Genomic DNA, 17701 nt, shown 5'->3' with positions numbered 1-17701 from the left:
TGAGCTAGGGAATTGTAATATACCAGCAAAAAAGGTAAGACAATGTAAATATAACTGGAAGTGCTACAGGCAAGTATCAACAAAAAAAAGAAAAATCCAAAATGGAGTTGTCTAGGCATGTCATGCTTCTCTGAATACATGGTCATCTACATCTTTTCCAGATTATTTTCTTCTCTTCCTAACTGATTTGGTGGAAAGCAGAAGCATGAAAATGCCATCCAGCTATTATGGGGTGACTAGGCAAGTTATTGTAAGAGTCGATGGCTGCTGCCAGCAAAAAGAACAAGGTAAGGGCAATTTTCTTCAACACGCTGCAGTCTTTAAAGCTGGGTTATCTACTGCTCTGAGCATGTTTCACTTTACTGGAGTTGGTTAAAGCTCCACCAACAGCCCCTCCCACTGCATCAACTCTGTAATTCCAGAACTGTTCCAGAACTGTAGTTCCAGCAACTGTGTAGTTCCAGAATACTCAAACCACAATCCGTGAAAATACGGAGCTTAGGTCACACAAAACATTCTCTTCATGGTGGAAGCTGGTAATAATCCACTGAAGAGGAAAAAGAAAGAGACAAGGGGGGAAAAGCTACATTTTACTATGGTAAGTCAAAAGTTAATCTCTCATGAAGATTTACAGTCTGGTTATTTCAGATGGTTGGTGCTTACTCAATGAAGACATCAAGAAATTCACCAACAGAAGTTTTGTTTCTAAGCAACCAGAACTTAGTCAAAATCTTTACTGAATTTTGTTTGAGTTTTGAACTGAGTAACCAATTACTTCCAGATTATTTATATTTCAAAACACATCGATTTCTGATTGAAGAAGATGCCCCATACTACTTCCATTAATATGAATTAATTTAAATTTTTGGCTTTTTTCACCCAAATTTTCATCAATGCAGCACAATAAAAGTGTTTTAATAAAGCCTTATCTATTCACTCACAATTATGATTCTAGTAACAGTTTCAAAAAACTGTAGTAGAAACATAAGGGTGGGAGAAGAGATGCTTTGTAATTTGCAAGACATGACAAAAACCATTTAAAGCAACCCTCTGACTGCTAAGTTTTATGAATGACTTTGCCTTATGTCTCCCTGTTTAAAGACTCACAATCATTTCTAAACTATTAAATGTTTGGAACTTTATCACACTTACTTAATGAGCACATGTAACAACACACATGCTGATAGTCACATGTCCAGTTTAAGTGAAGTGCATTGAAAAGCTATAAAAAAAGGAAAAATTATACTTGTGTGTACCTGAAAATCCCTACTTCAAGGCAAAAGATTTACATATCGATGACAGCTGAGAACACAGGCACTCTGCATGGGACACGACCAAACCAGTTAGTAAGCAACATCATCACAAAAACCAAACCAACTCTCAACACCAAAGGTTTAGAAAACTTTGAAAGTTAGCACATCCCACATTAATGACACTGTTTTCAAAAATTACATTTTTCCAAAATAGAGTATGGAGTTTACTATTCAATAAAGAAAATCTATTTTTCATGTTAGTAGCCTTTTTGTGGTTCCTACACACATAAGGGTATACTGATTGAAAACATTTATCCAATTGTTTGAAAACATAAATTTCAGGGAAGCAGATAAGTATTCCTCGTTTTCATCCTCCTAAGGTAACAATACCCATTACTACAAGACTTTTGCCCTCAGTGTCATTCCAGAATAAGGAGTAGAATTATTTTTTTAAATGAGACTGTCAAAATACAAGACATTATATTATACGGCTCATTTTTCCTTATTTGGCTAGATATTGTGTAACAGAGAAGCAGCATAAGACAATTACCCAGTGAGGATTACCATTTTACCTAGCAGGTATCTTTACATGAATCTTGCTTTACCTTTCTGAAGATGCTTAACACAGTGATGGAAGAACAACATACAGAAAATGTAATTTTAACTCCAATTTTAGAATACTCTATACTGTGACAGTTTTAAGTACAATAAAGTCAAGACTGTGATATTGAGATGAAAATACAAACTCTTCAAGTTTGTCTTGAAAATACAAGTCTTCAAGTCATTGTGTTCAGGTTAGTCCATGCTTAACTGTTTACTCCCAACAGCCATTCTCTGCAGCAAGATAAATCTGTTATCTGTAAAACACTGAGGGGTTTTTTATCATACATCATCTGATACAAAAATTCCCTCCCGCTCAAACACTGCATTCATGCATGGTTCATGATGATGCTATGAAGACTAATTAAAAGAATTCAAGTTCTTATTATGTAAGGGTGGAATACTAATGAAAATGTTTGGAGTCTTCCATAATCAGTCTATGCACTAGATCAGCATTTCCAAATAATTTTACCACAACTAGATTTGTTCCTATAAACGTTTTTCCTCAACTGCCAGTGCATTCCGCTAATGCTTCTGAGATGAAGCTGTATTCCTAACAGCCTGGAATTAAGGTTATAAGACATAGTTTCTTTAAGTGATAAACAATCTTCTCTTTCAGCATAGAGACCTGCTGAAAGAAACTTTATGGAAGAAAGCATATCTAAAAATATTACTATCAGATTTGAAGAGATTATAGGAATTAATCAAAAATAGTGAAGACTGAAAATATCACCCAACAAAACACTCAATTACAGATTTAAAATTTTTTTAATTGACAAACCAGGTGAAATCATCAACATTCAGTCTCAGCTGCAGTAACACCATTAATGATGATATCCCTTGAAAATCTTTGGACTACTACCCAATATTTTCATACTGAGAACAGGAGACTTGCAATTACTGAATTTGTTAATGTTGACCCTCTAAGTATGCCACTGTAACTGAGAAACATACAAAAATTTCTGTCATTCCATGAAGTATTTGAGGTGACAAATCACTTCTGTTAGGAAATACAGTCTCTTTTGGAGAGGAGTGTGTATGTTTCCAGACACTGACTGCCCTGCCTTTCTTCATTTCATACAGAATCCACACAGACTAATGTCCTGTGAAGGCTTATCCTGAGTTACTAGAATGCAGCTTCTAGGAAGTCTCTCTCTAAACCAGAAGCTGAGAATTGGGCCAAGGAGCCCCTTATTCTATAAACTGGCATTCCACTATCCATACTGTTTTTACACAGTGTCAGCAGAACTGGCTTTACAAACTATGCATATGCTACAGGACACTGCTGTAGAGTTTCCTGATTTCAAACTGATTTCTGCTCGACCAACTGAGATGTCTGATCCAAAAACCAAACTTGATGGGTATGAACTCCACCCGACAAAACAAGCATGGAAGTAGGAGACAGCTTTTTGACTAACCTGTTCACAGAATATTACAGGGGTAAAAATCCTTCCTTGGAAGAAAATACAACTTCAAGACTGGGCTGAATACCCAGCACATAATTTCATATTGCCAGTCATGCTGAAATAAAAAACTGTTTTCTTGAAGACCAAAACAAAAGAAACACTCTAGGAAGCAGAGAAAGCTCAAAAAACCTTCACAGGAAGTCAGAGGATATTACCCCATGGTTCATGACTACCAGATCTGGTTTCTCCTCCAATTCTAAAAGCAGGCCGAGGTCTTCCTTTCAATAAAGAATTACAAGGCAGTCAAATGAAGACTAGATCCATTAGTTATAAACTGAGAGGCAGATATAAAATATCCTCCAAATTATATTTTCAACAAGCTCTTAAAACAACTATCTAGTATTCACAGAGCAAAAAATCAGGTCTTTATAATTTTCTTATGTAATTACACAAATCAATATTTCTTACTTACAGGCAAGCTTACTTTTTAGGGGGTTGCTTTTTTCTATCATCAGTGTCTTGGCTAAGGCAGGTAGAGTTCAGTTTTATGAACCTCTCTGTATTCTAGAAATGGTCTGTCCTCATATTGCTTCCACATTGTATGCCTATCTCTGAGTAAGCTGTAATGTCCTCTATCAACTATTTAGCTTTTATATTTCATTATTTCTGAAAAGCAACAAAAAAAATTAAGAATGCGAACTGCATTTTGTTCTAGTTAGTGTTACAAAGCAATGAAAGAGATTTCAACTCTCTCTTTCTTCTGCCCCAACAGATCATTTAATAAATTCCAGTGCAGTTACAGTTGTGCAACCCTATTAAACACAATGGAGTTATAGGGGCATGATCAGAGGCTTAATTTGGCTACCAGTATTTTTCATAACAAGGAGAGTACCCAGCCTGATTTCAGGCTGACAGTTAGGAGAAAAATGCCTCTTTTAACCTCCCTGAAGGTACTTGCTATGGAAGCATGTGTTTTCTGAGACACCACTTATACATTGATATAACAGAGCTCAAATTCTACTGATTGATGCAGTGCCAAGCAAACTTTCTAGTTGTATAAGCCACTTTTCAACATCAGAACAGTCCTGCCTCTATCATGCAGGAGTGTACGGTTCTATACTGCCTCAAGTTCTGAATTTAGCCCACATAAAAGTGATTCTTGTACACAAGAGCACATTCAATGGCTTCTAAATGACTCAACACACTACACATACTGGAAATCCAACACTTGCAGAGGTCTCAGCTACCCAATACCTATGCCAAAAGAACACACTGTTCATGCACACTCTGTAACTTACTTGGCTTCTGTTGTCCAGTGAGAAGCGCCTCAATAACCACTGAACCACTGGCTATCACCTTACCTGGGCAACTTCCCCTTATATGTTCAGTATCAAATCACAACATAACAGAGAGAGAGACTAGCAGGATATCAATAACTGAGTGGACTATAACTACATTCACTTTTTTGACAGGTTAGAGATTGATAATAACCAATCCAGATCTTATGCATGTATATGGGAAATTACTACTGTATCTCTTAGAAGTTGTTTTTGAACAAACAAGTATGTATTTTGACAGCTGACAACTAGAGCAAGTAGAAGTCCCCTACATGTTTCTTGTACATCTAGAGAAAGGTGAGATGCAAACTGAACCTACATATACTTATCAATATCCCACAGTTCAATCACCAGCTATGGTTCCACACTGAGAAACCAAGCAAATTTCAATATAATTTCCATTAGTATTTAAACACATGATACATCAGCTATTCAACTTTATATATTCCACCACTCTTATCTCATGGTAAGATGACATACCCATCATGTCTACTTTTCTTAGCAGATAAATCATCTCCTGCTGCAGGTCTCCTCTTTTTCCTTGGAGGCATCACTTTACTAAAGCAGTCTGATGAACTGCAAGACCGAAGACTTCCTACAGAGGGAATTAAAAACACCAGCACAAAGAAATGAAACTTGCAGACCAGTTAAACTGTGTCCACTAATAGGCACATTACAAAGGGAAGGGAAGGAAGTTAGGGGATTTAAAAGCTATAAAAGAAATTGTCTCCTTTCAATAGCAAAATCCATCTCACTTTTACATGGTATTCTATGACCAGATTTCCATTAAGGTAAAAAGTACTATACCAAAATGTACAGTAGCACTAGCATTACTTCAGTCTAACAGCAATCAAGAACTGACACTATCCTGAAGAAGTATTTAAGTCCTCAAAAGGTCATCCTTATTTTTAGTCACTTATTCAAATCTTGACTTCTAAGAGTTGATAATTGCTTTTTGAAATACAGATGTGAGCGAACACCTACCTCTAGAAATTAGAAACCTTTGCTTTTAAGCCCCAATTTTTTGTGATACAGAGAGCAAGAGGTAGGAAAGGTTTTGTTTGTTCTTTGGAGAGAGGTTTTTTTCCTGGTTTTTTGGGAGTTGGGTTTTTTTGTTGTTTTGCAGGGACAGGAAGAGACATTCAGCAACCACCAGGGAAAAAAATAAGTGGCTTGCTGTATTATTTGGACTGAATGGTTCTCAAAAAATGAGAGTCCCCAAGCAGGAAATAGCCAATTCAAGACACTGATGCCAACAAGTTAGCAGTCTTTCCATCCCCTTCTCTCAGCTACATGCTCCTATGTCTCTGGTAACTCTTCAGTGTGCCAATCCAGCTCACCAAACCTGTAGATAATTAACCAAAGAAAAAAAGAGTAACAACTTTCTGTACATCAGCACAAGAAAGAGCACAGGACCAGCCCTTTTGAGCACAGCAAGTCATTAAATTGCTTTTGCTGTCTCATGAAAACAATAGGCTAACACTCCAGGCAAAATTTTGTCCTAGTTTCATATGCTGAAGACCACACTGACACCTAAGAAAGGTGTGTGTAAGAGCAGCTCAAAGAGCTCTCACAGCTCTAAGTGTTACACAGAGAATTTGAAAAGAAAAGGAAGAGAGAAGCGAGGTATAAAAATCCAGACATAAAGCGATACCAAAGAAATTTGCAAGAAAACATTAAGAACTCCAGTATTCCTAAGCCACCTTCTCTTTGCTACAACAGCATCCAAGTTTAGCTATGCTCAATTAAGACACCCACAAAATCTTTTCTCTTACATCACAGCACAGAAGCAAGCAATAAAATTTTGACTGCTTTTTGACACCAAGGGAAAAGACTGAAATCAGAGGCCCAATTCCCAACAAATACTGACAGCAATCTTTTGCTTACCTATTCTTCGAATCTTTGAAAGGCTCTCTCCTGTTATAGGAAACACATGTAAGGAACCTTACAGCCTCACAGGCTTTGCTACACGTACGTTACTTCAAACATGCATGGAAACTCTTATGCATAAGAAAGTACGTATTTCTCCAGTATTATGTAAGATGCTCAACCCAATTTTGACATCAAGATGAACTAATCTGGTTTCAACTAATAACGTTTTTGTATTAAGCATGCCTTCTTTGGTCTTATCTTTATAGTCATTTCTATCTCTTAAAAAGAAAATTAATCTATCTAGTTCAAGAAATACTCTCCAATTCAAAAAATTCTTCCTATATATTCTTTTTTTTTTATATCCCTAAAGCTCCCTCCCTATCATTACCTCAGGAAAGTATAGTCATACACTGTCTTTTTGAAAGAGAATTAAGAGCATTGTAAATTCAAATTACAATTTGACTAGTCATCAAAAAAACTTGCAAGTATTATACTCCATAAACTATTACCAGAAAAAAAACCCATAATGGCTGTGTCAAAAGAACATACTCCTAGAAGCACTGTCCAGAATTCATTACAAAAGGAAATTAATGACAATAGTATTTCTTTTCTTCTCAACAATATCAGATATATTTGAAAGAGATAAGCCAGAGACCATAAAAAAACTCACAGTACACCCAGTGCATTTTACAAATTAAACAAGCTAAGGAACCTGGCCTGCCGAATGTCATTTGGTCCATCTGATTATGCCTGCATGTTAGTGCTACTGAAAAACTGTATTCTCATAAGTTATTGAACCTGTGATACTTGATCTTTTTTATCAAATTTCTAAAGACTCTGCCAGCAAGTATTTTTGAAAGCCTACACAGACTTAAACACTTAAGATGACAGCAGAACTTAACAGATGGCTAGAAAGAGCCAACAGACTTAAGACACACACTGAACTTAAAAAATGAAAATGTGATAGTGAACAGGTCTTTTTGAAAAATATGCATTTACTTGACTATATATAACCTGTAGCTATCTCATTCCTTTGAGAGCAAATGGATTGTTTTTAAGTGCCTTTCTTTTAAAAGAGTAAAAATCCATTTGAGATGGCCACAAACATTGGATGCCGGTAAATGCAAAAAAAAAACATACATCCCCTTCACCCCACACAAATATGCACAGTTTACTAGTCAGTTGACTGTGAACAGAAATATGCAAGGCCTCTATGAAAAAAGAAGCATAGCAGAAGATAAAAATAAAATAAATAGAAATAAAATAAAACACTTATAGAACAGAGAAACCATTTTGTCAGACCTGCAACCCCACATAAACCAAAGAATTTAACTCGAGAATGTCTGCTTGGACTCTTCACCTCCTTAAACTACAGGATATTTTATAGAAGACTGGTGAACTTGTTTGAAAGGCTTAAACTGACCACAGAATTCCCTACAACCCAATTTCTCCAATGACTCCTATGAAAAACTTTTACCCTTTTTGGTTTGAATGTATCTAGTTGCAGCTCTCAAACTGACAGAAAAGAGAAGAAAAGAGACAGCTCAGAAATTGGCAGGTGGCTATTAAATGCACACATACACTGCCCTCACACACTGACAGCACACAGACATGAGATGGACAAACATTGTAAATGCTTCCAGAGACTTTACATCTTAATAATTGAGGTTTGGAGCAAGTATTCACTAGGCTTCAGCTGTTGAATAATCTCTAAACTACTAAAAAACACAGTTTAAGGATTTTACTTTCAAAGCATATCTTTTGCTACTAAAAATGGTGTATTAAATTTGAAGGGCAGTTATAATTTCTCTGTAATAGCAGAATAATATTTCTTTCATTTTCATATAAAGCTAAAAATTATCAGTTTGGGTTTTTTTAGTTTGCACTCCTGCAATTTCTTAATTTACAATACAGCTCACTAAGTAGCAATATTAACCATTCCTACACAGAGCTTTCTAATTCTAAATGTAATTTCTAGGTCTAGCAGTGCACAACGAATTTCACCTCCCAAAGGTCTGACCATCTGCAAACAAACACGCAGCTAGCTCTGACTACATGTAAATTTGATAGAATTTTACTTACCAAGTGCAGCTTCACTGATGTGATTATCTTCAAAATTTCTCACTCCTAGGCCTCAACTCAAGACTTGCAGAACCCTCCTAGTTCTCACTATTTTTTTGACACTGGAAGCTAGCATTTGCAAGGTAGAGCCTCCAAATGGCTGCTGAATAGACCACCGTCAGCCAAAAGCTTGCCAAGTTTAAATGCTGTTTGCCAAATAACCTATTCAATACTTCCAATTTTGCAGGAGACAAAGCTTCCAAAGGAAAGTATCAATTCAAGAGCTAAAATTCACCCTAGGAAATTTAAAATAATATACAAAATAAAACCCACAAGGGAGGGACAGTCCTAGTATAGCAACAAAACCAGAATAAACAAAAAGGTCAATAAAGAACTCTACAAGCTGTGTCCCTACAGAAATGATTTACAGGCATGGAATTTTCATCTTCTCTAGACAAAGCCTGTGAGGAATCCTGCTCTTCTGATGCTTCGGTAGAAGGATGGTTCAAAGGAAAAATAATTAGAAATTGTGCAATTGGGAAGATATAGCTGCTTACTTAATAACGCAACAAAACGACCACAAGTACAGTTAATCATCAATTTTCAGACACAAGATGAGAAAACTAAGATACTCATCAAAATATTAAACAACTTGCAACCCTGTCGCAAAAGGAAAAATCATCTTCTCTGTCTTGAATTCCAAGGGGTTTCTTCTCTAATATAACAAAAGAAAAGAAACAGCAGAGGCAAAAGCAATTTCTCCCCCTCCAAAGTTTCAAGAACAGCAGTGAAGCCTTCTTTTCGTTGAAGATAATTCCTCACTGTTTTAAACAAGCCAGGTGAAAACAGAAAGCACACTTTTTTTAAAGACTTTTTAGTCTGGATAAGTAAGTCATAGTTTAATTACCATATCATGACTTTAAGCTATTAAAAAGCTGCTGGATTTGTAGTTATGACATAAAAACAACTATTATTTCAAATGTGAGTTTTCCAAGTTAATGCATACAAATACTAAAAGAAAAAGAAATTATTTACAGAATCTGAACGCCTGCTGTTCTTACACCTCCAAAGAGGTGAAAAGGCAAAGGCCCATTTGAAGTCTATCTTATTTTTCAGATAGATATGCATACAGAATGAACAGCACATGAGACTAATTATTACAGAGAACTGGAATTTTGAAACAAGATCCATCTTAGCCCTCAAATCACTAAAGAAATTTTAAAGTTGTCACTTCCCTGCAGCTCTTTGATGTTTGAAGGCCTGGTTTCAGAAAGGAGATCTGGCTAACACTTAGAAAAGATACAATTTGCTTCAAGTAATTTAAATGTCAAATACATTTTTGTTAGCTTAGAAACAAATGCTTTGAAGTAAATGTAATATGCATTTAAAAGTTAATATTATTATTATTAAAAAATATTAACCTAAGATTTTTTAAATAGCTTTTAGAAATCTCAACCAAATTTAGATATGCATGTATTAAGTCATCCACCAAAAAAAGTCCACAAAAGTAATGTCAATAACCAGAAAATGAACGGCATCTTTAAGAATAAGGCCTGGGCCAGAAGACTTGGTGTTAAAATAATGTCAGAACTACAAAAAAAACTTGATATGGTTTGGGCAACACTCAAACCTTTTGCACCAATTCTTAATCTCAATTTCAAATGACTTCTAGGCACAGAATCTTAAATTCACAGCACCTATGCAGTCCTATAAATTGTGCAACAAAATTAATAGGTCTTGACAACTTCTCACTGGGAAACGGAAGTTCCAAAAGTTCAGGCACATCGAAATCAAACAATTTGCAAAAGTAACTCTTTATAAATTTACATGAATCTCTCCAAGTAAATGTTTCAAAAGTGTTAAGTCCCATACAACACAGAAACAGGAGACCTCACTGTACTACATTCACGATGGCCAAAACAGCTCCTTGCACGTGTATTTGTCCTCATGAGTCAAATCAAACACACATTTCAACTGAATATGCCTGGAACTTAAGCAAACATTTGGGCTTCGTCTCTTCCTACAAGGAGACATAAAATATGGCAGAAGAATAAAAAATACTGGAAATAATACCCAAAGATAAGAAGGGAACTTGGCATTATTAACCTCAACTTTGGTTCTCATTTCATATTTGTTTCTGGCTTGAAAGGTTCTTTTACAACTATTGCAAAAAATTACTCTTATTGGGATTTTGTGCCCCAACTCATTCAACAGGCACATTTAAACTTTTGAAACAGCTTAATTCAAACAACACAATTCAGGCAATAGGATACCATCAGTCAATGTAAAACTGTTTATCAAAGCCAGTAACATGCTCAAGCACTTTCTAACAGAGGTAATGAGAGCGCCAAGACTAATTTCTTATACTTTATGACAGAAGTGCTAGGCATGAGGTAAGATAAATTCCAAATACCTCAAGTACATCAAGACTTACTGATTAGTGACAGAAGGGGACTACCTCAATGCTTCACAACAGGTCTCGGTGATCAAGAGTAAATAAAGATCGTAGAACACACTTTCATATATGAAATCAGTATGTAGCTGTTTATTTTAGAGCACCTGGGTCAGATAGGAGAAAATTCCAAGTCTCTGCCATGAGATGGAAGAGGGTATCAGTTCTAAAATATGGACATTAAAATCTCTGTCTTGAACTATCTGCCACAACTTCTTTTTCAGAGGCTTTTCCTTTACATGATGAGCTGATTTCAAGTACCAAATCACTAACTACACTGAAGAAAAGTATTTCAGAGAAGTTGTTTGTGGCTGAGTAACAGTTCAAGCACAAAACAAAGTCACCTGCAGAGGAGGGTGCATAATCCCTAAGTGAGCTCTGTCCAATCCCAAGCAATGCAGCCCTGTGTATCTTTTCTCATTGCTCTAGGCTATGAGTGTGCTAGATTTCTAAGTGTGTGCCAGAAATCTCCAGGAGGAGCTGACAGCTCTCTCCACTATCCTAAATGCTCCGGGTAACATCAGCAAATACAGCCATCACCTCAGGATAACGAAAAAGCTTTGAGTCGGATGATGGGACAGACATGGCCAGTGTTAAAGAATAGTTCTGCTGAGTGAGTGATCAGGGCTTGAAGCCAGTAACTCATTTCCCTCCCTCCTCAGGTACATGCCTGAAACACAGAAAAAAAAAAATAAATCAAGGAAACTGCCAGCTCACAAGTAAAAACTGCAAGAGGAGGAAACAACTCTTGCAAAAACATCAAGTCGCAAAGCTCAAATGCTGACAAATCAAGAATGGTAGGAAGCTGGTACCAGGCACCTGAAAAGAAGACCTCAAAAATGATGACATTTCATCAAACAAAACACAGGTATGGGCTTATAAATAGATAGTACTCAGGCACTGACTGAAAATCTGCACAAGAAACAAGAAATCTGCATCAGAATCAGTCAAGAAAAAAGCTGGTTGTTTGAAGCACAGCATTTAAACTTGGTCACAAGAATCACAACAGCCAGAAGAGGTCTTGCTTCTGCTCTGCTCTCAATAATGCTCTTTTGAAGAGTCCAAACACCCTAAGAACATGGATATTCTGTGGTCCAGTAGGCTGAGTCCCAGGAGTGAGAGAAATTTTTCATTACATCTTCAAAACTAAGAGATACTAAAATTACAGATACTGCTGAAACCTCTTCAAGTCCCTCATAATTCAATAAATTAAAAGCACAAACACCTATTTTGAAAAAAAACTAAGAAACCCTAGCACTTGCTTCCTAAAACTCCTTTAGCCCTCTAAAACTTAATTTTCAGTTATGTCAGAGAGACTTGTTTAATAACATGTGCTTAAATTGCTTCAATCTATTTTTACTCCATCCTATTAAATACCTGTCTGGTGATCGTCTTGACCAACGTCCTCTGTCAGATTCTGCAAGAAACAGGAATGATGCAGTTAAACAAGATGGTGATATTCATTTTGCACCATTTTTAACTTTTACTTGACATTAATATTCAACCTCAGTACTTAAGGATCATCTACCTAAGACTGTAGTCTTTGTGTTTTCACTCACATTTACCTAAAAAGCTACCCTTGCAAATTTATCTAAAAAGTTCAAGTAAAGTGAATTTGATAAATACTTTTCAATTTTTTTCAATCAAAAATGTATCAAATTATTTCAAGAGTGGAAATAACCACCCATTAGATCAGGAATTGGCATTATTGTATTGAACAATTCCACCAATAAATGCGGCATTAGAAAGACTGAATTTACCATTTAGCACAGAAGTGACTTTGTTTAAGGATAAACACAGGTATGTATTCCAAAGGAAACTGATTTAAAAACAACTGAAACCTTGAGAACAAGTTACCCTTCTGCAGGCAGGGCCTTTTCCACTAAATTTGCAGTGTACACACAGAAAGCTGTATCATTTCCAGTTATGCTTGCAATAAAACAAATGTAAATATGCAACACGTAAGCGGGGAGAGCCTTCAAAAAAACCTTGTTTCACTTTTTGCATGGGTGTAAGAGGACAGCTTGCTCATTGAATATGTTTTCCAGAAGAACTGTAGGAAACTGGATAACTATGATTACCATCACTCAATGTATCCAAGAAAGCTTCTTGTACAGAAGCAGTATCTATATCCAGTGTTCAAACAAAGCTCAAACTCCACTCTGATCTCCAGAGTATAATGTTTCACCTTTTATTAATATTGTATCTCTTCACCAATTCAAACCCAACAGCCTTTCATACAAGGCAGTTATAATTTCTAGAAGTGTAATCACTTTATGATTCCAATCATGAAATATTCTGGACCAAAGCCCTAGCTGTTCTGCTAAGACAAAATGGCAAGTCATTACCAGCCTATTGAGGGTGTGGTAAATCTTGTGAATATTTGCCAGTGTTGATAGATGAGAATTCAGTTGAAAATCTAGAGGGAGGAAAAAAAATAGTTTTAAACTTCTGGTTTCCAGATGCAGCAGTCACAATTGTTCTATGTTATGGCTATTTAATAAAACCATCACAGAACTATAAAATAAAAGTCATCTCAACACTTTTTCAGCACTGACATCTTCAACACTTGAATAGAATAACTGAAACCTGCAAAAAGATACCCTACATATGCATTTTTCTTAAGGCATGGATGACCCTCAGCAGAACAGAAGTATAGCTAACCATAGCTGAATTAAAAAAAAAACAAAAAAAAAAACAAAAACAAAAAAAAAAAAAAAAACCCACAACAACCCACAACTTTTTTCCTTTCCATTGGGAACCATTGTAACTTTCATGTTACCCAGCCCTTCTGTTTCATTTATTCCAAAATCAAGTTAAGTACCATGTAACAGTCTAACATCATTAATATAAATCTTAGTTTTTAAAAATTCTAATTTTATTAATACACATGTACTTGCCTTTATACTAATTCCCTTGCAAAAGTAAGTGACTAGAATACACTTGCATAGTTGAAACATGGGGTTTTAATAATAAACCAAAGGTCACAATGCAGCAGATGTTAAGACAAGAGCCAAAAAACATGATAATAAAATATTCTGGCACTTCTTGGAAGAAGCCATAGCATAGATGTTAATTTTGCTTCCATGCTCCAAATATAAAACACTTGAGTTTGTTCAGTTGCTAAAGAGCAATAAATTAATTTTTCTCTGTTCTTTTGAATTGCCTATTTTTGCTAGGAATGTGGCAAGAACAAAACTGGAAAGTAAGTAATTTACAAAAGAACAGCTGAGATCTAGCCAGACAGCAGGCAAACTAAGAAGAATCTCAGAAGCTGAATACAAACCAGCCAAGAGGGCTTAAAGACAGCCAACTACTAGAGTATCTCCATTTAAACTAAAAATAAATTAGCTACCCCACTAGAACTCATGTGCCAAAACACCCTAGAGAAATGTACCGTATGATAAGCAAAGTATTCCAAGCAAACTTGTTCTATATGTGAAAAGCTTCTGAACGTGCCTAGTGTCACTACCAGCTAATGCACTAAGGCATTTCTAATACCAGACATTTAATTTGGCTTTGCCCAGCAACTGATGCAAGATGCAAGTAAGGTCAGAAAACATAATTCCCTTATTTCCATCCAGAGCCTTTCAAAGGAATGCTCTCAAGATACATTTAAGATGACCCAGATAAACAAGAATCATCATTAAACATCCAACTGCCAAGTCAGTGGAACTGAAGAAACTGCCTGCTCTAAGTGTAGTTGTTACACACATCACTGGGGAATTCTCATCACAGTGAATTAAAAAAAAAAAAGAAAATCAAAAAGATACTTTTAGGAATCATACATTTCATTCATTATGTTAGCCAGAGTATCATTTAATTAATTGCTATCTATTTCTTAACATGTTGTCCCCAGTCCACCACAGCAATATAATTGCTTTAAGTCAGAAGTACCAGAGACGGAATTTCCAACTTTAGCTGATCTTATATATACAAAGTCAAAGACAATCCAGATCTTCTTACCAAGCTACAATAGGAAGGTCTTGAACCTTGAACAGGATGCTAGAGTTTTTCCTGCATTAAGTGCTCAATAAATATGCATTTTTGCTAGTCAAACAATACTAAGCAGAACCATTCTGCAAGCAAGAAAAAAATAATCCTGACTTTCTTAGTCAACCCTCAATTTAAGTAAAGCAGTAAGAAATAAAAAAAGGAAAGGGGGACAAACAGGGATGAGAACAACAGGGAACACATTCTGAGGAAGCCATTCTGAGGAAGGCAAGATTAAAAGATAAGATTTGATTTGTTAACTGGCAGATCAGACTAAACCTTCTAGAACATGAATTTTATAGTTTCCCTTGCTGCGTAGCCTAAAATCTACAAAGAACATGAGTCATTAGAGAAACCAGCTATATCTGGAGGTAAGAAGCTGAGAGCACTAAGCAAATATTTATTTATTCTAATCTAATATTAACTTTAGATAGCACTCTTAAAAATGGTTGAAAATATATTCCAAAATTAGGATTATAGATAGAGGTATCACCTTTGAAACAAAACATTCCTAGACACTTCAAAACATAGTTCATGCCTATATGTTTTACATCTCCATTGGAAATATCCATACAGTTTTAAGCTGCTGCTTCAGAAATAGGTCACATAAATTATGATGGACTTAGCAGGGTTATACAATATATTTTCTAGTTCTTACACAAGAAATATTACACCATGCACCATATGAATATGGAGGACCAGAGTCCAAAGTTTTCTTTCTTTCACAGGGGAAGCTTGCACAGTGCAGGAATATTATCTAAAACTGAAAACAGGTTTCTTTTACAGTTATAAAAGCAAATGCAAGCAGCACCCATTAAATTAGGGAAGTTAAATTACAGCTCAGGTTATTCTCTAAATTGGTCAGTAGGTCAGTGTTTGATTTATATTTCAAGAATGATACATGAAGTAGCCTATGCCACTGTGAAAAAGCCTATTTTGAAAAAAACACAGGTCTTAAGAAGCAAAATCCAAAAAATAACACCTCCTATGCTCAAATAACACAATCTGGGAAATTAGCAAAAATAGCAATGATCAACAGTGGTCAAGATGGCAAGCAACTGGACAGTTGGCAGCAACTGTATTCTTCAGAAGCACACTCTCTCCCCTCCACCTCCAAACTTTCCACACATGCTGATGCAGCCTCCAAAGCTGTGCCTGCAGATCCCCTTGGTCAGCCCACTACATTTGGAATCTTATCCACAAAATAAATAAACAAACCCTGCCAGCCCAGTGCTCTGAATCAGATTACCAACGAGCTGCAGTATCAGCTGAGTTAGAGGAAGAAACAGGAAGGGTCTTCTGAAGTGGGAGCACAATAGACCCTTGTGGCAGCAGCAATGTGTCAGGTTAATCCATCTGTCCACCCCAGCACCACTATGAGAGGAGCAGTACACATGAAGATACACACTCAACAGCTGGTTGTATGAGCTTTACATGAATAATGCCACCATGTGTGAAGCTATTTTTCACTTGAAGACAAGAGTTTCAAAGCACATGAATTGGCCTGGGGGTTTTTTCCCCCCCACAGAAACTGTATGCAGCTCTAGGGACCACAGCAGACAAAAGACATGGAGCTGTCGGAGCAAGGTCATGAACACAACTGGAGGAATGGAACACCTCTCCTACGAAGAAAGGCTGAGAGCTAGAGCTGCTCTGTGGGGAGAACAGAAGACTTCAGGGAGATCTTACAGCACTTAAGTGCACTTAGAGTACTTTAAGGGGGCTTTCAAGAAAGCTGGAGAGGGACTTTCCAGAAGTGTACGTAGTGACAGGACAAGGAGGAATGGCTTCAAACTGAGAGTAGGTTTAGATTAGATATTAGTAAGAAATTCTTTACTGTGAAGGTGGTAAACGTTGGCACAGGTTGCCCAAAGAAGCTGTGAATGCCACAAGCCTGAAGTGTGAAGCTGGATGAGGCTCTGAGCAACCTGGTCTTGGTGGAAGTATCCAGGCCCACGGCAGGGGCATTGGAACTCGATTATCTTTCAGGTCCCTTCCAATTCAAGCCATTCTAAGATTCTGACATACCACACAGTTCATTAATCCTAAATCAGAAGAAGGAAACCTGCTTTCTTTGTAAATAGTGAGAGATGATATGTGGAAAGTCTGCTATGACTTCAGGGGTGTATGTAAACAAGCATACATATTTTATTGATTAAATTATTTTTCATGCAGAAGGTAGCTGATCTTCAGTGAGGTGTAAAGCAAAGAAAATTCCAAATAGTATTAAATACTTTGCAGTAATTCAGAATGTAATGGCTAAAAACATTCTGAGTAAAATAACTGCAAATCCAGAACCCAGAAAGGAAAGAAATGACAGAGCTAACCTAGTTTCATGGAATTTTAGCCTTGTCTACAGTTTGTCATTAACACTATGTTAAGTGTTAAAGGCTAAAGTTAAGTGTTAAAGTGTTAGTTACAATCATATACAAATTAAAATTAAAAAGAAAACATTTTAAAAATATTTTTTAGAATATTATTGCTTAAGGTTTAAGCTATAGACCTGAAACCTTTTACCTCTCTGTAAAAGAAACAAGAGCTAGCTGGGCTTGCTTCCATAACAAACTAGAGAAAAAACACTCTACACTCTCTCATTAATGCACACATCAAATACAATAAAGAAAACCAGAAAATTCAATGTATCTTAAATAAAAGCAAATTATACAGGTAAACTGAACTCAAATATTCTACTTTCCCATCTGAAATGACAAAACTTTAAAAGTAAAA

At 36.2% G+C, this 17701-nt stretch overlaps 1 protein-coding gene across 1 annotated transcript in view; it reads right to left on the bottom strand.

Moving 5' to 3' along the window:
* DCUN1D4 (defective in cullin neddylation 1 domain containing 4) overlaps positions 1 to 17701 on the bottom strand; it is a 40837-nt gene that overhangs the window by 17828 nt on the left and 5308 nt on the right. Inside the window, 4 exon segments of the mRNA XM_083860857.1 lie at positions 5077 to 5191; positions 6484 to 6513; positions 12359 to 12398; positions 13330 to 13400. Coding sequence (XP_083716983.1) covers positions 5077 to 5191; positions 6484 to 6513; positions 12359 to 12398; positions 13330 to 13400 — 256 coding nt within the window.

This window comes from Zosterops lateralis (genome assembly GCF_965231275.1).
Source record: "Zosterops lateralis genome assembly, chromosome: 5".
NCBI lineage: Eukaryota > Metazoa > Chordata > Aves > Passeriformes > Zosteropidae > Zosterops > Zosterops lateralis.
The sequence above is the reverse complement of the archived record's forward strand: the minus strand, read 5'-3'. Positions and strand labels throughout refer to the sequence as shown.